This window comes from Chiloscyllium plagiosum, chromosome 34 (genome assembly GCF_004010195.1).
Source record: "Chiloscyllium plagiosum isolate BGI_BamShark_2017 chromosome 34, ASM401019v2, whole genome shotgun sequence".
Classification (NCBI taxonomy): Eukaryota; Metazoa; Chordata; class Chondrichthyes; order Orectolobiformes; family Hemiscylliidae; genus Chiloscyllium; species Chiloscyllium plagiosum.
This window is the reverse complement of record NC_057743.1, coordinates 33,446,044-33,468,890: the sequence shown is the minus strand read 5'-3', so window position 1 is coordinate 33,468,890 and position 22,847 is coordinate 33,446,044. Positions and strand designations below refer to the sequence as shown.

Sequence of the window (22,847 nt, the reverse complement as noted above, 5' to 3'; positions counted from 1 at the left end):
TCCGACAAACAACCCTCCACCACCAACCTCTATCTTCTACCTTTGAACCAATTCTGTATCCATATGGCTCATTCTTCCTGTATTCCATGAGATCTAACCTTGCTAATCAGTCTCCCATGGGGAACCTTGTCGAACGCCTTACTGAAGTCCATATAGATCAGATCTACTGCTCTGCCCTCATCAATCCTCTTTGCTACTTCTTCAAAAAACTCAATCAAGTTTGTGAGACATGATTTCCCATGCACAAAGCCATGTTCACTAACCCTAATCAGTCCTTGCCTTTCCAAATACATGTACATCCTGTCCCTCAGGATTCCCTCCAACAACTTGCCCACCACTGAGGTCAGGCTCACCGGTCTATAGTTCCCAGGCTTGTCTTTACCACACTTCTTAAACAGTGGCATGATGTTTGCCAACCTCCAGTCTTCTGGCACTTCTTCACCTGTGACTATCGATGATACAATTATCTCAGCAAGAGGCCCAGCAATCACTTCTCTAGCTTCCCACAGCTCCATGACTATTCTTGAGGACTGACAATCTCTATATTCAGAAACCCAGGAGAAAATGAAGTATTGCTGTTATGGACCAGACCAAACAACACCCCCCCCAATATTCAGAAGATAGTCTGGATCTGAACTTTTTCTTCTTTTAAAGGTAAATGTAAGTTGTTGCATTCCAGATGAAATTTGATTGGTCAAGTTACTGGATTAAGCAAAACACACTTTATTCATTCACTATAGTTAAAATGCAACAAAAGAAAGAAGGAATTGGAAAAACTTAACTCTATTGGAAAACTTAACAGGATAATAGACACACTAATTATTACTAATTAACCGTTCCGATATAGTAACATCCCATAAACACACCCTTAGAAAAAGGCAAATTAGAAAGCAGATTAACTCACATGCAGCTCCTGTAGCAGGTAGAGGACCCCCAGCTTTTGTCTGTAACCGAGAGAGGGAAAGAATAGCTTCCACTCCTTCATGACACCAACAGCAATTGCTGAAAGCTAACCTAAAGATTAGAGTTCTTTGGGCGTTTGACCACACCCATTCAGGCTGCTTCTATTGTTCCAATTTTAAACAAAATCCAAGGCCTCATAAGCTGTTTACTCTAATGGTACTGGTGGTCTGCTCAGCACCTCAGCCTTAAAATCTGTCTTCAAAAAAACCCAGGACAAAATAACCTCTTAAAGTCACAGCAATGTCAAACTGCTGTTTGTATGTGAGCTGCAAATGCATGATCTGAACGACAAGCATTTGTTTGAATCAGTGGCAGAAAGTGCGTTTGTATCTAAGGGATGTTCAGCATTCAAGGTGACTGATTTTTAGCCTCCAGGATGCTGGCTGGGTATTAATGTAGTGCATCTTTACATCACATGGCAGAGATCTTCTGATATCTCTGGGAGCGTAACGTTCTCCTGCTTTGCTCTCTTCTGTGCGTAAGGGCAAGGCTTGCATTTGTATGCCACCTTTTACGATGTCCCGAGCAATTTACAGCCAGTGAAATACTTCTGAAGTGTCAGTCCCTGTTGCAAAGAGGGAGGCATGACAACCAGTGTGTGTACAGCAAGCTCCCAAAATTGTAGTGCGATGGTGACCAAATAATTGGTGTTCCTGTGATGGCGATTGAGAGATAAATATTGGCCAGGACAGCAGAACTGCCTTGTTCGAATTTTGAAATAATGCCTTTGGAATCTTCAACCACAACCTGAGAGAGAGAGAGAGAAGGCAGCTCCAACAGTGCAGCACTCCCTTCGTGCTGTTCTAAGATGTGCCTTGGCTTTTAAGCTTGAGGACTGGCATGAGACTTGAACCAGCAACTTTCAGGTTTAAAGACAGGAGTGCTACCCACTGTGTCACAGTTGAAATGATCACTTTCTTTCTGTATTTGCGATTACTAAGTATACACAGCACAGAAACAGACTGTTCAGCTGATGTTTACATTCTGTATGAGCCTCCTCCTGTTATCCTTCAACGAACCCGATGCAAGTATCCTTCACTTCCTTTCTCCCTCATGTGCTTCTTACTCAAGCATCCTCTTGAGTGGATCAGTGCTCCTCGACTACCCCCCTGCGGTAGTGAGTTTGACAATCCAAGCATGCTCCAGGTAGACAGGATTCCCTACTGGACTTATAATCCCTGCTGGTGTTGGATACAGCCATACCTCTGTTTTGAAGGATGACTAAAATGATAAATTGGAGAGGAAATTAGATTTGAAAGCTGGCTTGGCAATTCTGCAAAGCAACAGCAGGGACTAATGCAAGAATGTCTCTGAGGCTTGTAGCAGAGCAACACAAGTACTGTACTGACAGACTTTCACTGACTAAATAACTCGGAGCAAAATTATGCCACCTCCTTTTTACTGTTCATTCACCTACCAATAATATTTATGATGTATTAAAAGCTAAACGTCCAATATGGGTGGATAAAAGTGACATTCTTCTCATAACAATTGCTCCAAACAGCTGCATGGTGTTGTGCTGAAATTTTAATTTTCATTCCTGATTCTTCATGAATGCTATTTTTCACATGTAAGAACCACCTTTTGAGTTTTATCATTCTTTGTGAGTGAACAAGAGAATGAGCTATCATGGTAATAATGGGACCACCTTCTGCCTTTGTTTCCATGGCAACACCCACACCCAACATGGCGGTGTACCAAGGCCTCTCAATTACACTTTCTCAGGATTTGAAATGATTTGATCTTTAATTGAAGCATTTTCTGGCATTAGTATTGTTTTAATTCCCTCCCGGTTTATTGACAAGAGCCAGTTTATGATGGGTTGTTACTTTGTTCATTAACTGCCAATCCTGTTGGCTTGCAGGAGTTTTTATAAAATAGAAATCTTGCCATTTAATATGATCATGGCTGATCATCCAACTCAGTATTTGTTTCCTGTGTTCTTTTTGATACCTTCAGCCCAAAAGTACTACACCTAACAACTATCCTGAGAATGGAAATGTTGTTGCTTGTGGGTATACTTGCAAATATGAACACACTCACTCTTTTCTGATTTCTGAAGGAGCCTGTCCTTTTTCAGAAAAAAATCATTCACAGAATGTGAGAATTGCTGCTTGGGCTAACATTTATTGCCCATCCTTAGTTGCCCTTGATTTGATGGCGTGAGCAGGCTTCTTGAACCACTGTAGTCCTTGTGGTTAGGGAACTACCTGCTGCGCTTCTCCAGCAACACATTTCCATCTCTGATCTCCAGCATCTGCAGACCTCATTTTCTCTTCCTTGATTTGATGGCGGTGAGCAGGCTTCTTGAACCACTGTAGTCCTTGTGGTTAGGGAACTATACAATGCTGTTAGGAAGGGAGTTTCAGGAATTTGCCCAGCGACACTGAAGGGACAACAATCTAGTTCCAAGGCAGGGTGGTGAATGACTCGGAGGAGAACTTACAGATGGTGGTGTTGCCTCATATTTACCGCCTTCATCCTTTCGGATGCTAGAGGTCCTAGGTTTGGAAGCTATCAAAGGAGCCTTGGTGAGGTTACTGCAGAGCATTTTGTAAATACGCTATCACTGTACATCAGTGATGGATGGCACGAATATTGAAAGTGGTGGATATGGTGCCAGTCAAGTGGGCTGCTTTGTTGTCAATGCTGTTGACCTTCTTGAGTGTTATTGGAGCTGCAATCAACCAGGCCAGTGGGGAATATTCCATCACACTCCTGACTTATTTCTAGTAGATGGCCGTCATATAACGAGTAGACAGAAAGTGAATTACTTGAGGTTGAATCCATATATTTTGACCTGCTCATGTAGCCATAGTGCTTATGTGGCTGGCCAAATTGAGTTTCTGGGAGCAAGTGAGGACTGCAGATGCTGGAGATCAGAGTCGAAGACTGTGGTGCTGGGAAAGCACAGCAGGTCAGGCAGAATCAGAGGAGCAAGAGAATCGAAGTTTCGAGCATAGGCCCTTCATCAGGGCAGGCTTGTGCTTGAAAAGTCAATTCTCCTGCTCCTCAGATGTTGCCTGACTGGCGGTACTTTCCCAGCACCACACTCTTCAACTCCAAATTGAGTTTCTGGTCAATGTAAATCCCAGAATTTTGGTAGTGAGGCATTTGCTGATTGCTGTTGAGGGGATATGGCTTGTTTATCTCTTGTAAATGGTGATTGCCTGGAACTTTGCTACCTATCAGTTCTCTACTCAAAGGAAAGCAACATTATCATTATGAAATGTTGTTCTTTTGAGTCACAGAAGTCAACAGCACAAAAAAAGTACTCATCAGCCTATTAAGCCTGTGGCTAGTCCCATTTTCCAGCACTTATGTGCCTTCTACAAAGCTATTTTCACAACCTTGGCATAGCAAGTGCACATCTAAAGACTTCCTCAGTGTTATGTGGGTTTCTGTCTCTCTCACCCTCATAGGCAGTGAGTTTCATATTTCTGCCATCCTCTGCATGAGAAATATTTTCCTCAAATCCCCTCTAAACCTTCCCTTACATTTATCCATGAATCCATCCACGAATTGAAATGATCTTCCTGCCTACCCTGATGAAGGAGCGGCGCTCCGAAAGCTAGTGTGCTTCCAATTGGACTATAACCTGGTGTTGTGTGATTTTTAACTTTGTACACCCCAGTCCAACACCGGCATCTCCAAATCATAATTTTATACATCTCAAATATGTCACCTCTCAGACTCCCCATTGTTCCAAGGAAGACAGTCCAGTATATCTAATTTCTTAATGTATAGTAAGGTTTCCCAACCTTTTTGATACCAGTGCCATGCCTATGTTTCACGTTTAATGGGGAAACCAGGAATAATTTAGTTGCTTTTGGATCAGACAGAATCCAGATTAAGTGTCATCCACAATCTCATACCTTCACAAGAACAACTTTGGAAATATGCAGGAACTAAATTCTTTTCAGTTCATTTCAACCAACTGATAAGACAAAGAACTCTTGTGCAAACCTATCATATATTCTGCTTCAGAATGCAAAATGATTCCATGCTATTGACTTTACCTTAGTATGCCCAACAATGCTAATCCATTCAATGTGATTATGTTGTCATTGTTACTTACATGTTGATGCTTGCAAAATATATATTCTTAGAGGCAAGTAGTGATGAATATCAAATGCTGGCCTTGTCAGTGATATACACATTCCAAAAAGCTTGAGACTGAATTCTACATTTTGTAACTGTCATGTGCCCTGTTCTCCATTGGCTGTAGTTCTCTATTGTTCATGAATCTCCATTATCTATTGTTCTTGTGACAGTCTTTCTCTACTTCAGTAATGATCATACTTCAAGACTGTCACACATACACAGAGCTGAAAAATATAAAACTAAACAGAGCTTAAAAAGGAAACCTTTGCAATGAGCTTCATTGCAGAGCACCAGCTCCCTGCAGCAACTTGTCCATACCCATAAAACTGTGAGAAATAGGAACAGGAACCCTTCACTCACAAAAATGCCAAAAACAGGAAGATGGTTTGACTATTCCTCTTAACTAACGCAGCAATGCTTATATTTTTTCCCATAACATAAAAACTGGGCATTGACATCATGATGTTGAAGAGACATTTATTACAATGAGCTATTATATACAAACATTACATTTTAAGGCATGGAAGTATCTGGGTTAATATTAGATTGCAACAGAACAACATCTAGTAGAGTGTCATGCTTCCAGTGATACGAGGTTAAGAGGCAGTATGAGACCTTTATACTTTTAGGTCACAAACTTTGATGTCAACAGCATAACTCTTAAAGGCACACTGACATATTGATCATGAAACATTTCACAACAGGAGACAAATCATGGATTAATATTGAAAAATGCAGTACTCGTTCAATCCTGGTTGCAAAACATTGTGCTCTCAATGTCTTGGAATGGAACCTTAACCCACAATCTTGCAATTTCTGGATGAATATTTTTGGTCATTGAGCCAGTTGCAGCAGAAAACCTAGACAGCTCAAGAAAAAAATCCAAGGGGCAAGGAAGTGACTGAATAAGCAGAACCAATGTAAGTTTATTCATTCCAATAGCAAATTGCTTGTATTAAGCACCTTTAACACAAAAAATGTCCCAAGGTGATTCACAGGAGCTGTAAATCAAACAAAATTTGATACCAAACAGTATTTGATACCAGATTACAAGGTTTCAAAGAGCTTCCTCTTGGACGAGTCAGAGGGAGTAAATTCCTGAGGTCTAACCTGTCAGTGTTTATGCCTCATATGAATCTGCTCTGATCTGTCAGACTGTATCAGCAGTTGTAGGCATTGTGACCAATTCCAGCTGAAATCAGCAATCTGATTCAGGATGTACCCGAATCAGCCAACTTATAAATGCTGCAGTCTAATGGCCAATGAGAGAACGAGGAGTTGGCACAAACTGCGATGAGAAATGCTTGACTGAACGGATGCAACTGAAGGCGATTGTTTGATTTATTTCCAATTTAAGAACTTTTCATGTACAGATGGGACTAGAGCCATTGTCTGTCTTCACCTCTTCTCTCCAATTTGTTCTTGGGCCACACATTACATCAAAGACTAGAGTGAACAGTTTGCCACTGTTATCCAGATGAAACCTTCAAATGCATTTCAATTGGCCTGAGCCACACAGATGGACATATCCTGGAATCCAGGAATCTAATGTAACTACATATCAACTGGGAAAGTGCTGATACCTTTTCAAGCTTGCAGGTCCCCTTCTCAGAATCAGTAGAGTTTGGACAACTTTTTAAAATCAATAGGTTACAATAAACTCCCTCATATGCTCACTCCTTACTTAGCCTTCTGATTAGTTATGGAAGATTGGTGAGGTCAGCTGGTCAGTTTGCGATGCAGAGTGATGCCAATAGTGGTGGGTTCAATTCCCACCCTGGCTGTAGTTACAATGAAGGACTCTCCCTCTCAACCTCTCCCCTCACCTAAGGCATGGTGACCCTCAGGTTAAACCATCACCTGGGTCCCTCTCTCTGTGTCTTTCTAATGAGAGCAGCTCTTGATCTAGTAAGAATATGGCGAGTTAAATAATTAATTAAATGTAACTATAAAGTTTATCAGATGATAATTTTAACCCTTTCACATGTAGATTGCCTCCAGGAGCTGTCAGAGCTTCTATTAACCTACACTCCAATGATTCTGTTAATGAGGATTTGACCATTGGCTTTCAGCGAGAAGGAGACATCCTCAGACAGAATGCTGTAAAATCCTAGCATCAGCCCCTCAAGTGAACTCTCAAAGTGTTGTGACAGCTTTTCGCTATAATGACACTTGTTCAGCTGTGCAGTGCACCCTTATTCCAGTCTTGACAGAATTGAGACAATGAAAAATGTGCAGCGGAACAATAATGATTTTTGTCTTTTGCTTTTGGAGAAAATAAATGCTTTTTTGCCGACTTTGCAATAAATATAAATCTAGCCCTGACAGACACCAGGGTCCAGGTTTTCTCTGTACTGTGCATATTTTCTTTTGGAGGAATTTGTGGCCGCAGCAGTATTGAAACAATTTGGAAATGGCTTAGATGCTTTGAGCGAGATTTCCTGCTGTCTTTTGTTCCTCTGGGTAGAGAAAAGGTGGTGATTCCTTTGCCATGTCGAGTGCGCTGATGCTGATGACACTAATATTGATTGCAGGTCCATGCCTTAAGGGACTCCTGCAAGCAAGACTCTGTTTTTCATTGTCTTTTGTGAATTATTTGTTTTGGGACTTCTGATGCTGTGGCCCTGTGCCTTTGCAATCCATTTTATTGACAGCTTTAATTTTTACTGAGGTTACTTTTTCCTGTCTTCATTTGCAACATTGATGAAAAGAGACAAATGTACTTCATGAGATATTCTTTGTGTCTCTGTTTCTTTTTTAAAGAAACATTGAAAGAAGGAGCAGGAGTTAGGCCATTCGGCCCTTCAAGCCTGCTTTGCCATTCAATATGATCATGGAGATCATCCAACTCACTATTCTGTGCTCCTGCTTTCTCTCTAGACCCTTTGATCCCTTTAGTCCTAAGAATTATATCTTAACACCTTCTTGAAAATATCCATTGTTCTGGCCTCAGCTGGCACAGAATTCCACAGGAACACCGCTCTCTTGGTGAAGAAATTTCCAGTGAGATTTCACCTCTACGTAAAATCACCATCATGGATACAAAATCTCAATAACTGAAGATATTGATCGAGATCTTAGAAAGTAATTTTTACAGAAATGCAGTAAAGTTACATGAATGACTGCAATCTACCTAAATATGTTGGGTTTTTTTTTGGGACTTTAAATATATCTCAGTAAATTTGAAGATTGTCTCCAGCTAACAGATAAAAAAGATCAAAGTGAGGGCATGTTGCACTGTTGAGGCATCAGGTTGCCTTGATTTTAAGAATAAAGTGTGTGATCTAATTGAAGTGTGTGATATGAGTAAAGGGATTGATAATAGAAATAAAGAGAATCAATCTAAACCTGGAACAAAGTAGCATTATCTTAAAATTAGATTTAACTATATAGGGCAGATATTAAGAAGTGTTTCTCCATACAGAATATAGGAAATCTGCAACTCTCTCTCAATAATCAATGAAGGAGAGTCTTTTTCAATATATAATTTCAGTTACATCACACTGTAAACGTTTGCTATAAAATTATGATCTTATATTCCACAACCACTTGATGAAGGAGCAGCACTCCGAAAGCTAGTGCTTCCAAATAAACCTGTTGGACTATAACCGGGTGTTGTGTGATTTGTACACCCCTGTCCAACACCAGCATCTCCAAATAACGAAGGAGGGAGAATTGCTGGAAAATGTCAAAACTGAGAACAGGTAGTTTATGGAATGCTAAGGCTATGAAAAGAAGCAAAACCAAGACAGGTAGATGGAATTGAGATGTCAGGCAGCCATGATCTAGTTGAATGGCCGAAGAAACTTGAGGGCCTTCTGCTCATTCTTAGTCTTCAGAAAAGGTCACAGAGAGTTGGATGGTTCAGTGTCTGTCAGTGAGAGCAGGATTGTACAGTGTCTGTGGTGCCCCTGAGTATGACAGGCTTGACAACACTCACCATCAAAGCTCACTGGTCTAATGGCCGCTTAGGATGAGAAAGTGAGGTCTGCAGATATCCTGAAGAAGGGCTTATGCCCGAAACGTCGATTCTCCTATTCCCTGGATGCTGCCTGACCTGCTGCGCTTTTCCAGCAACACATTTCCAGCTCTAATGGCCGCTTAGGCCTGAGCCCAATGAGGAATGAGCACCTTGCTGGAGGGGGCGGGGTAATTGAACATGTTGAAGAAAGAAAAAAACCCTCTTAGAAAATGTAATGCTGTAATATCTTGCTTAAACCTGTGGAAGCTATGACTATGACTGTAGTTTGTAATTATTAAAATGAGCTGAATTCACAGTAACTTGCTTTGACTTTTTCTGAGTGAAATGCACAATTGGATTTGTTGCAAAGTTAATGAGTAGCATGTTCTCCAGATGGTTTGAAATCCTCACTGTTCCTTAATTTAACAGAATTATTTAACAATGCTGGTTCCTCCGTCACTATTGTACACCAAGGCTACATTTAATTCAAAAGACTGCATTGATTGGTGGAGGAGCAGAAAATGAAATATTCAATTATCGACAGTAACTGCTGCGAATGTCCTCTCTGACTTTTGCCTTCTCTGGAAGGATAAGCTCTGTGAGCAGCACAAGTCTCCTCTCATTCAACCTACATATTTGTGTGTTCGTATATCCAATAATTAATAGTTAATTAATTTGTGTGTTAGTATATCCAGTAATTAATAATTCCCCCTTAAATGAATCGACCATTGATATTCATATGGGATTTTTGCACTGTTACCCATCACCCCACCAACCAACATTGCTGCCAGTCAAGCAATGTCTTGACTTTAAAACTCTTATGAGTTGAAAAATGTGGTGCTGGAAAAACACAGCAGGCCAGGCAGCATCCGAGAAGCAGGAGAATCGACGTTTTGGGCATAAGCCCTTCTTCAGGAAAAACTCTTATCCTTATTTTCAAATCTCTCTTCCTCTGTCAATTGCCTCCAATCCCACACTGGTTCAAGATATCTGCACTCATTCTGACATCTTCTATAGCCCCAATTTAAATTGCTCCACTTTTTGTGCCTGTTCCTTCAGTGGCCAAGCTTTGGAATTCCTTCCCTACACCACTCCATCTCCTCTACCTTACTTTGCACCTTAAAGACATTCCTTAAAACTTTGCTGTTTGACAAAGCTTTTTCGCCACCTGACCTAACACCTCCTTATCAGTGACTCAGAGTCATGTTTTGCTTCATACTGCTCACGTAAAGCGTCTTGGGATGTTTTATGTTAGCGGTGCTAAACAAATAAAAGCTCTTATTGTTGACAGCTGAAAGGTTGAAATGGCTAGTTTTGCATTTCTATTGGCTGCTTCAGCAATGCAAAGGGACAATGAGAGTAAGCTGAATACAACACAAATTCAACAATCGTCTGCTATATGAAAGCCTTGCTCTGTTGGAGTGCAGGTCAGAGATGGGGCTACAACACTGATTCATTGAAGTGTTTTGTGTAACAATAGGATTGACAGCTAAAGTCAGGTATGATTTAGCCCTCAGGAAATCCAGAAGAAGTGGGCATACTTAGAATTTAATCAAAGGCGAATAACTGTGTATTCAGAAGAGGGAGAAAAAAATCTTCAAGGGCTTTTGCGATTGTGGAATTCAAAGTTTCAAAAGGCTACAGTTGCAATATGACCTGAGGCATTTAAAAGTGGATTGTTAAGTGAAGGTATGAAGTGACAGAGAGAAAAGGCAGAAAATTATTGTCTCTCTAGTAAAATGCGGAGCAAACTTTTCTTGACAAATGGCCTGCTCACCTTTTAGGTGAAAGTTTAAACACTAGCCCTCACCTGTCCTGTAAGAAACGCTTTGGCACTAAGACAAAGAGCATTCTCACAGGGTCCCAATCAATATATATTCCTTGATCATCTAGACAAGAACTGGGAGTATTCATTGACTGCCAATAATGATTTTGGGATCTTGCTGTGCACAAAGTCACTGCCTCACTTCCTACATTGCAACAGTGAGTACATTTAAAAGGAATTCATTGGCTGATAAAGCACTCAACAATGATTCTCAATCATGAATGACTGTGTTAACAGGAGTCATTAATCCTGGTTCCAGTTTCTGCATTCCTGGGATATTCACCAACTGCATTCGGATAGCCCACTCCCAGTTCAGCCAAAACTGCTGTCAGTTGGCTATCAGGTAGACAAGCTACCAAGCATGCGAGTCCATGGGTTTCTCTCCTCACAGCATTGTGCCTGAAAGGGAACTAAGTAGAGTGGAGGAATCAAGCCTGTGCCTCATACTGCATAACAGTGCCTTGTCTATTCCAGCACTGTGTGGCATGTTCCTACACATAACACTAGACACTGCCAAAAGCCCTTTTGTTAAGTTGGCTCCAGGTTTCCCTGGGAATCATCTGCCTTTTCATAAACAAGAGAAGACACGCAGGATTGCATCCACTCACATTAAGTGGGTCTTCAGTGTCAGGCGAAAATCTGGCATCTGGTTGAACTATTTAAGATTCTTTGCAAAAGATTTCAAACAATCTGCAAAAAAAATCTGGGTCAAAAACAGAAATAGCAGCAAGAGCTCAGCAGGTCTGGCAGCATCCGTGGAGAGAAACTAGCATCTGCAGTTCTTTTGGTTGTTAAAAAGATCTGGGATTTTGGAGGAAATTTCAAGAACACCTCTTTCTGGGGGAAGGTAGACCTGATGATTTGAAAGTGTTGAGAGTGTGGTGCTGGAAAAGCACAGCAGGTCAGGCAACATCCAAAGAGCAGGAGATTCGATGTTTCGGGCAGAAGATGTGAAACATTTTGGTGTGATAACAATAAGGTGCATACATCCTCTTACTCATTCCACCAATAGATTCTGTACCTGTTAGCAGATGTGGAAGTGTTGATGTTACAAAATGTGTCCATTTCAGAAACTGAATTTCTACTCTTCAATTTTAAAAGCTTCCACGCAAAATTCAAACTCCATTCAAAGCTTGGTAAGGCAGCATTGACTGACAGAGCTGTCGAAAAGACTTGGATTCGTGTGACCCCTTTCTCATCTCAAGATGTCCTGAAAATACCTCTCAGATGTTGACCTGCTTCTGATACAAGCCAATAAGAGAGTCAATTACAGTCAGTGAAATGCCTACTGTGAGATTAATCTGCTTCTGGCAAGAGTCATTAGTTAAAGGATGAATGTGTGGGTAAGACATTGGAAGATACCAATACTCTGGCAGTGGATCTTTCATATCTTCTTGAACAGCCTTATTTGAATGACACATCTGTCACATCCTCCCGCCTCCCCCATTCCGACCTTTCTCTCCCACATCCAATGGCCTACAGCCAATAAGACAAAAGCATTACAAGAACAGTGAGGAGAAAAGAGAACAGTGTTAACAAGACCCTGATGATTCCTCTTGCAGGCTCTCCAGTAGAAGTACCTGGTGGATTAATCCCCAATCAGTGAAGACTCTAGGATCTTGAAGAATTGACAGGAGAAAGTGAGGACTGCAGATGCTGGAGATCAGAGTCAAGAGCGTGGTTCTGGAAAAGCACAGCAGGTCAGGCAGCATTCGAGGAGCAGGAGAATCCTGATGGAGGGCTTATGCCCGAAATGTTGATTCTCCTGCTGTTCGGATGCTGCCTGACCTGCTGTGCTTTTGCAGAATTGAAAACCTCACTCAGCAAAGGGTGGGGGTGTCCCCGTCTTGTATTCGATTCTCAGTTGCTGTCCAATGATTGCCATTGGGCCCGAGTGAGAATATGTTAATGAAATCCCCAGTGGGTCAATGAGATGAATGTAAATGTTCTTGTTCTGGGGAACAAGAAAGTAGAAGGGGAAAGGAGTGTGGGAGACGCAGGTGCACAAAGCAATAACCATTTTTGATGGTTAAAACAAAATGATCTCTCAGTGTGAAGGTGGAATCTATTATTTCCAAGTAATCATTCAACTTGCTATGGTGATAGCCAGCTATGAACAACTGAAATTGAAGAGAGTGAAGAAATGTTTTGGCTAAGAATAGTAGTAAAAAAACCCAAGCAAGGGCGATTAACTCAACATCAACAAACCTGAAAGAAAAGAAGCCTTTCAAATACTACTCTTTGTGCAAAATGGAGGAGGTTAAATACCTTTATATTAAAAGTTATTGTGTCTGGCATATACATAGAATCTATCAACCTGTAAACACTGTTCCTTTATTACGAGTATCAATATTGCTAAGTTTGCAGCATACCTTCCTCTGGATCAGAAAATTGCAGGTTTAAGCCTTATTGAAGACATAGCCTAGGTCAGCACAGGAGTTACAGACAGGTGAAAGTGAGGACTGCGGTTGCTGAGATTAGAGTTAAGAGTGTGGTGCAGGTCCTGGGCCTTCCTCTGTCGCCACTCCCGAACCACCCGACACCTGCAGGAAGAGCGTCTCATCTTCCACCTTGGGACCCTCCAAGCACATGGGATCAATGTGGATTTCAGCAGTTTCCAAGTTTCCCCATTTCCCCTCCCCCCACCTTATCCCAGTTTCAACCTTCCAAATCAGCACCACCCTCATGGCCTGTCCTACCTTCCCACCCTCCTTCCCATCTATCCGCTTCACCCTCCTCTCTGACCTATTTCCATCCATCTATCACACTCTCAGCCACCTTACTCCAGTCCCATCCCCCCTCCCATTTATCTCACCACCCCCTCGGCTCACAGCCTCATTCCTGATGAAAGGCTTATGCCCGAAACATCGTCTCTCCTGCCCTTCGGATGCTGCCTGACCTACTGTGCTTTTCCAGCGCCACACTCTTAACAATACAGACAGAACTGACTTGTTGGAGATGTTCACTTTCCAATGAAATATAAAACTCGGTCTGTCAGTTCCGATAGATGTTAAAACTCCCATGGCAATATTTAATGAGGAATGGAGAGTACTCCCAGTACTTTCCGTTATCCCCGCTGTCAACACTACCATCTGCGTTATAGTTTTCCAAATGTAATGGGCTGCCATTTCCCCATCAATGAAAAGATGCTGTGTTACAGCTCACAGATAAACTATTACTTAAAATACTACCAGTGAGTATTGGACCATATGTATAAACAGCCTTCCAGAGCTGAGAAGGGAATGAAATTCCTCACTCAGTGGGAGGTGAATGTTAATAATTCTCTACCCTGGAGTGCTGAGGAATTTCCGTCATTAACTAAACCCAAAGCCAAGATGGATAGATTTATATTTGCTGCTGATGTCAAGGGATCCGGGGATTGCCTGGGAATGTGGGTCTGAGTTAGATGAGCAGCCATGACCGAGAATGGTTGAGGGGCGTGAGGAGCTGAACAGCGTCCTCCCGCTCTGACATTTCTAATTTTAAAGACATGAGGTTCCCTGTCAGCTGCTTCTTTCTGAGAGAAAGGGCCTGCGTTTTCTGCTAATGCCAGTCCAAACTGCTGCCCACCTCGTCAAGTTTATGACTCATCACAATCCAGCTCTGCGTCACTGAGCCACAGACAGGGATAGCTCTCCTCACTCTTGGTCACTCTCGTGTTTACCAGCTGCTTGCTCATGGATCTCCAAGAATAACCAGGTTAATCATATCTCCCCTGCCCTGACAGTCCAGTTACCTGCCAGCCACAACTTACACCAAATTATTAATGTAGTAAAATGATCCAAGGTTTCTCATGGACGCATTATTCAACTAAATGCAACACCAAACCACTAAAGGAAATATACTAGATTAGGCAAAGCTTGTGTTATAGATTGGTCTTAAAGGTGACCCTTAAAGGAGCAGAGAGAGAGAGGTTTAGGAAGCACCTTCTGAAACTAGTACAGGATAGCTGAAGGAATTGCTGCTACTGCAGACAAAATGCCGAACAGCTTCCAGTGAGCTAGCCGTGAACTGCTGATGACTAAACAATTGAAACACAGGTCTCTTCGAGAGGTGAGAGTAATAGTTAGCAAATATAAATCTGAGATTCTGACATCATGAAAGGGTCCAGGAAATGGATGGTTCACAAGTGTATCATTTACTAACCTGCATCACCACTTCGGAGGGAAACAACCTGCAACAATTTTACGACCATGCATCCCAATCTGACCCAGTCTCATTTGACAGCATTTGGCCCATATCCCTCTAAACCCTTCCAATTCATTTGCCCATATGGGTGCCTTTTAAATATTGTAATTGTACTAGTCTCCACCACTTCCTCTGGCAGTTCGTCCCATACACGCGCCACCCTCTGCGTGAAAAAATGAGATACAGTGAAAAGTACTGTTTTGCGTGCTAAGCAGACAAATAATACCATAAATATGTACCTCATGATGGGTATGTGAATAGAGGATTAGAGGAATATGGGTCAAATGCTGGCAAACAGAACTAGGTCAGATTGAGTTGTCTGGTCGAAGCAGTTGAGTTGGACTGAAGGATCTGTTTCCGTGATGTATGATACTATGATTTTTTTTGCTTCCTGTGCATTGAGAGATGTTCCTAATCAACCATTCATATCTTCTGTGACACACCTTTGAAACAAATGGGACTTGAACACAGGGCTCCTGGCATAGGGTTAGGCACATTACCACTGCACCACCTGAGCCCTCGACTTGTATTTTAATGTCGCCAGAATATTGGCAAATTCCTCTCCTTGAAGCTCTACCCTATAACAGTGATTGTTTGTGTGTATTTTGAGTGAACTGTGATGGAACTACATATCGACAAGCATCAGTGCTGTACGACTGTCCGCATTTACCACCCACCCAGCCCAACCCCCCGTCCCCGGTTTACTGACACTCATGCTTTTAAAAATGCAGTCTGACTTTAAGTGCACAGTGTGGCTTAAAACGTGCAATGTGCCTTTAAACGTACAGTATGCTGGTGGGAATGGGAATTGTTTCTGATGCACAGCCTTCAATTTAGGTCATTGCCAAGAGAATGGAGACAGAATTCAGCTGTAACTCGAGCTTCGATTTGCATTGCTTAGCAAACCAGAAAAATAAATTCACCTAACCATTACCTGACTGTAGATTTATTAACATTTTGGGGAGGTGCTCGCTCTCCTGGCTTACCCCATTGTTTTTATGGAAAACTTGATGTTTTCTTTCCATTTTTAAAACGATAATCTGTCCTTTGCCTCAAGTCACAATTTAATTGGGTCAGGTGTTTATTTATAAATCTTCGTGCACTGACGAAATGTTATGATCTGCTGAGCCAGCTTCTGGAAGCTGGAGTGAGTATTGTGAGTAAAATCTGATGGAACTCAGGCTGGTAATCAGCCTGGATTATTAATGGGGAACCTGTGCAGCCTGAGTAAGACTGGATCACAGGCTCTGTGAAAGGAAACAATGGAAAATGCTCAGGGGACTGTAGAATTCCTCTACCTGGAGACTTGCACTGAAATCTTTTCTTTTACAACACAGCTTTTGTAGTCTTTAAGTTGATCTCAGTCTTAGCAACTGGATGGGATGGAAATTAAAACTGTGCAAATGCATTACAGTTTACTGGTTATTGTGGGCTACCATACACCCATCACTGCAGAGCTGCTGTGTTAATGCTTTTGAATAAAGTATTGCTTAAGAAGCTACATGTACAAAAGAATCCCCCACTTTCCTCCAAACAGAGGGATAGGAAAGTCACCCATAGTTTCTGATTTTGGTGACTACTCAATAACTGCTGGAGGATGCATATTGCCTGAGAGCAAGGGGTGGATGTGGATGTCACCGTTATGATCAAATAACTTGCCAACATTTACCAAAAAACACCATGCACACCGAGAATGGAATGGGGAAATGATGTGAGAGTTGCTACACCACAGAATAGGTTTTTAGTAGAGAAAAATGCCCTCTGGCCCCTCAAGTCCGCACTGACTAAAAACACCTAACTATGCTAATGCCATTTTTCAGCGTGTAGTCTACAGCATTGAACGCCTTGGAATCATAAGTGCATGTTAAAATTCTTGATAAAATGTTACGAGTGTTTCTGCCATTCTCTATCCTTTCAGGCAGCAAGTTCCAGATTCCCATCACCCCCGGGGTGAAAGGATTTTTCCTCACATTCTATCTAACGTCCTGCTCCTTATCTTAAATCTATGCTCTGTCATTGCTGATCCCTCCACCAAGAGGAAAAGTTCCTTCCTGTCTACCCTATCTATAATTTAGATTAGATTAGATTCCCTACAGTGTGGAAACAGGCCCTTCGGCCCGACAAGTCCACACCGACCCTCCGAAGAGTAACCCACCCAGACCCATTTCCCTCTGAATAATGCACCTAACATTACGGGCAATTCACCATGGCCAATTCACCTGACCTGCACATCTTTGGACTGTGGGAGGAAACCAGAGCACCCAGAAGAAACCCACGCAGACATGGGGAGAATGTGCAAACTCCACACAGACAGTCGCCTGAGGCTGGAATCGAACCTGGGACCCTAGTGCTGTGAGGCAGCAGTGCTAACCACTGCGCCACAGTGCTGCCCTTGTGCATCTGTGTCATGTCCTGCCTCTGCTCCAAGGAAAACAATTCTTGTCTATCCAGAGATAACTAACTCTTCAGCCCAGGTAACATCCTGGTAATTGGGAACACTCTGGTAATTGGGAACATCCTGAAGAAGGGTCACTGGGCCTGAAACGTTAACTCTGATTTCTCTCCAGGCTGCTGCCAGATCTGCTGAGCTTTTCCAGCAATGTCTGTTTTTGTTTGTGATTTCTGGCATCCTCTATTTTTATCATCTCCTCTGTATCCTCTCCAGTGTAATCACATCCCTCCAAAAATGTGGATTCCAGGACTTCACACAATGCTGTCACTGTGGCCTAACCAGCATTTTATACAGTCCCAGCATCAGCTCCCTGCCTTTAAACTATGCCTTGGTTAATAAAGAAATGAGAAGATACGTTGGAAAAGGAAAGACAAAAATTATCAAAATAAAGAACGCAGCCAAATCGCTCCCTTACTGATGTGCGATCACATTTTCGCTGGGATCTCAAGCATTATAAGGCACTAGAAATTAATGTGTCTGAATAGGGTAAGAACATTTGACCATTAAGCATCCCATTTCTGGCAGGACCAACTTAATCGTTAAGAAATAACTACAGGTCAAAAAAAAAGACAATGATGGACTTTATTCAAGATCCTGGAAGGTAATGGAGTGAAAACACGGAGATACCAATTATAATCCATCTTACTTGATGCCAATCCATTGACCTTGGGACTTCATTCTTATTGCAATTTCCCTGCAAGAGGGAAAAAAAGAACAAATCACTTTCATCTCGAAAGTTAGGACTTTTCTGCTTTCTGAGCACAGGAGCAACTCCCACTCAATGACTGTGATGAAGAGTTTAATGTTGATTTGAAGCGTATTTTTTGTTTTAGTTTTATGCTCATCAAATTGAAGGATGTTGGTGCTGAGGAATTGAATGTTGGAAGGTGACTACTTTCCACTGTGCTGTCCAAGGACAGAGATGGAGGAGACTGTGTTCCCCTCTTTGGCTCGATGCTGATGCATCAGTACCAGTGATTAAAATATTTAGTTGGTCATTTTTAACTGGTGTACACCTATATGAGTCTAAAATGTAACCACTACCTACCCTGAACATCTGGACATCAGAGATGTGATATTTGCAGACAATTAAGGACAGATTTGACTGGTGGAGTCCATGCAAATGAGTTGACACTGTCTCAGCCCATTTCAGGTAGAACCCCTGTAGGTCACAAATGGTCTGGTCTGGGCTAAATTCAAACCAGATGTCAGAGGCTACCATCTAATCCCATATACTCCATAATCAGACTGTTGTATTGTCTTCCATAAACAAATGAGTAGAATTTAAATGCAAGACAATATTTTATGGATTCGTCCAAACAATCCTGGAAATTGTCATATTTAACAGATAAGAATTTAGGAACATCAGAACAGGAATAGACCATTCAGCTCCTCAAGCCTCTTTCACCCTTTATGGAGTCATATCTCCATTATCTGTCTTGGTTCAATAACCCTTAAAGCACTAGTCTAACAAAAAAATCAGAAGAGATGTGACAGTTCTGTCAGCTCGCCACACTGTGAATCTCCTTCACTAAACATATTACTTATTTCCATTTATCAGTACCTTCAAATATTAGCATTACAAGGCTGGCACAACTAGAAGATATTACGTTGTTCACATAATAGGTAATGTTGCAGAGGCTTATAAGATTGCTCTCTCCTTAGAGGACAGATGATTGGTGGGTGGTTTAACCTGAGGGTCACAATGCCTCAAGTGAGGGGTAAGATCAGGAAGGTGGGACTTTCATGGTGACCTCAGCCAGGGAGGGAGTTGAACCTGCGCCATTGTTGTCAGTCTACATTGCAAGCCAACTGAGCTAACCGACCTCATGTTGTAACACCCAGGGTACGGGGGTGATTTTCCCTTCCGTGGAAGTGGTGAGAAAGGGAACTAATTGGGTGGGTTGGCCCTGGAGAAAAATCAAACCCTTCTCGTTTCCTTACAAATTAAGTTCTGGGTGGGAACATCCATGGGCACCTTTCTTAACTCGCCAGTGATTAAGGTCCTGGCATGGTTAATTAATGCCCATTTCAGATCCCTCAACTCACCACCTCCCCACCCCACTTCATCCCATCCCATTCTGTCATGACTCCACCCCACGATAAGAGTATAAAAAAAATTAACCTTACTGCTTCCAGATCCATTGGGATGTAGTTTAGGACCTGGAGGCTGCTGGGCTTTGATTGGCCAGCAGTTTCTGGCCAGCTGCCAGGACGCCAGCATCGAGGCTTATGATTTGTCGAGGAATTGGTCAAAGTTCTTTGTGATCTGATTGGCGAGTGACAGTCAGGGTCACATGTTAGTCACCACACCTAACTCCCCTCCTCTTCCCCCTCCCCCCAAAAGTACTTTAACAAAACAAAGGAAAATTCCACCCCATGTAATTAAACTTTGTACCAGCAGATAACCACATCAAAAACTTAATTAATTGACTCTAAAGATAGACCTAAAGAAGTGAGAAATTTTGGATTGCTGTAAAAGTATGATGGGCTGTCTTGGTAAAGTATTGGCACTGTGAGGAAGAAATTTTACAGCCAGATATAAAAAGAAACAAGTATTTGAGAAAATTGAATCAAAAACAAATGTGCTGAAAATATTCCACAGACATCTAAAAGCAGTAAATAACACATGAATATATTAAGACTATTCAGAATTAGAGGTTAAAGGTATGTAGGCTCCTTTATAGATCTTACTTTAGTCACTGATTTTCAATTATTGTAACATCAATACTATTTAGACTCATTGTCGTACAGGTCTATAGATAGAAAAAGGCTATTTGGCCTATCAAGATTGCACTGGTCAAGAACAAACACCTTCCTATTCTAATCCCATTTTCAGCATTTGGCCCATAGCCTTGCCAACCTTGGAACTGCAAGAACATTCAGTCAACTAGTTATTTCTCCATGACTCGAGGGTATTGGGCAGGATTTCCCCTATAGTTTCCTGAAAACCACGGTCTGGCTTAAACAGAGGTGAGAATGCCTGTACCATGTGGGAAACGGTCACATTGTGTGATTTTCCCCAGAGTCACCACTTCATGCCGGCAGATTGACTCACCAACCAGTTACAAATGGTGGGTGGCCTTTCAAAGCTGGAAGGTGCAACCGAAGTTGGGAATGGGTCAGTAAAGGAGAGGCACTTCTCAACCTCCTCCCACCCCCACCCCAACACCCACCCAATCTTTTCAAAAATGATTTTTTTTACATGGTCCTTGCAGCTAGGCCAGTGTTGTTCAAGGTGGGAGTGGGAACCAGTCCAGAAGGCAGCCTAGACAAAACAAGGAGAACTTCTGGTAAGAGGATGCTCTACATAAGGGGGAGAGGCAGACAGAGAGGTTTAAATGAAGAGGGAGAAGGTTTGTATGGAACATAAACACAGTCATGGACTAATTGGGTCAAATGGTCTGTTTCTGTGCTGCAAATATTATGCAGATCTATCTATAGAAATTATGTATAGCCCCATGTCCTCAGTCATTAATCATTGCTTCTTTTACCTCCCTCATGATGCTATTGCTGATGTAACCTCTGCTATTTCCATACCCAATCACTGATCAGGGTGTAAACATTGCTGTAGTAGATGTTCGCTGATCCAGTTGTGGGCATTTCTCACTGTGTTGCAAGTCGACCCTCAATCCTGGTTGATGGGCACCCTGTGTGTGGAAGAGTTGCCAGTTCCCAGGCCCCCGTCATGGTTCTACTCATGGGCTTGGTCTAAGTGGCCATTAACATGTCCAGGCAGTGGGCTGTGGAAAGGGTCATCATGCCCACCTCTGCGCTCCTCTTACTTCTTGCACTCAAATGTCCTGTAGTGCCCACTGGCATGATAGAGATCTTTTGAGAACAATGGGCACAGAGAAGATGGAGTGCATTATCACCCCAGGCAAGAGCATCTTGATTTAATAAGTTTCCATTCACCTTTTATGAATTACTGTTAACTGTTTGATTGTGTTTTTTGTAATAGTGTTCCATCAGGGGCTGTTTAACCTGATTTTTAGGTTTGTTTTGAAAGGGTAGAAGCTATGTTTATTGGACACACTGGGATCTGATGATAACATTCTCTCCTTCCTTCCTCAGTGTGTCGAGGTGTCCTCTGTGGGTTTGGAGCTGTCTGTGAGAAAGATCCCAAAGAGCCAACTAAGGGAATGTGCGTCTGCAAGAAAAGTGCCTGCCCACCTGTCATCGCCCCGGTTTGTGGATCCGATTATTCCACGTATAGTAATGAGTGTGAGTTGGATATGGCCCAGTGCACACAGCAGCGAAGGATCAAAGTTATTAGCAAAGGACTTTGTGGTAAGTCTTGAGATTTATTTGTGAAACTGACTGGTGCTTTGATGTAATTAGATTACTCTACCACACTAGATCAACTAGATCCTTGTCATGGGAGATCCCTATGCTGACAATGAATCTAACAGCTGGATACTGCAAACAATGTTTCTTGTTTCTCTGAAGAAAGGGAGGAACCTTCAATTCACTGCTCCCCAGAAGGCAGCACTGTGGAGAGAGCAGTACTGCCTCAGAATGGTGCTGAACTGTTGCTCTACATTACACACTCAAGGTCAGGGGTAAACTTTTTCCAGGCATGGTGGGTGGGAATCTGCCTTGGAGTGGAGTTGAGGCAGGAAACCTCACGACCTTTAAAAAGTACTTGGAAGAGCACTTGAAATGTCATAACATCCCAGGCTATGGGCCAACTCATGGAAAGTCAGATTAGTGTGGGTAGGTTGGCACAAACACGATGGGCTGAAGGGCATCTTGTGTGTTATATGACTCTCTGAGTTGCCTTCTAGAATGCACTGCTGCTTTATAAATGCTAGGGGAGACTAAATTTAGTGTTGCTTTTAAAAGGAAAGTGGACACGCACAAACACCAGAGGAGAACCTGATATGGGAGATTGAGAGTAGAATGAAGGGGAGGGGATATCCTTGTGAAATGGCTTGTACAAACACAATGACCCAAATGGCCTGTCCCTACTTCTGTGCTTTGAAATGTTCAACCAGGCATAAATGTATTGAATGATGGGGCAGGCTTAATGGGCTGATTGGAGCAGGTGACCCTAAGGGTCCATTAGAAATTAGGGAAATGTACTGTGTGGATAGTACATAGTTTGTCCCCCTGTCTCCCTAATAAGTGAAGAAACAACTACACTGGATGCAGCATTGATATTAAGAAAATGGTCAGTCTCCCTGCCCCATTTTGAGGCCATTCTGAATCTCTTTTAATTTTGATTTCAGCAAGTTAAAATGAAACCTCCAGTCCCCTAATTCCTATACCACTGCTTGCCTTCTGTTTCCATCTCTTGTGGATTACCTTTGGGACATCTGAAATGCAAATATAAGTTGTTATTCTGTTGTTTA

The 22,847-nt window shown here is 42.2% G+C and overlaps 1 protein-coding gene across 3 annotated transcripts in view; it reads left to right on the top strand.

The window, feature by feature from the left end:
- The window catches only part of agrn (agrin), a 228,782-nt gene that overhangs the window by 35,411 nt on the left and 170,524 nt on the right, over nucleotides 1–22,847 (top strand). For all 3 annotated transcript variants that reach the window (XM_043676122.1, XM_043676123.1, XM_043676121.1), the window contains exon 3: nucleotides 21,568–21,783. In XM_043676122.1, coding sequence (XP_043532057.1) covers nucleotides 21,568–21,783 — 216 coding nt within the window. The remainder of the gene's footprint in view (nucleotides 1–21,567; nucleotides 21,784–22,847) is intronic.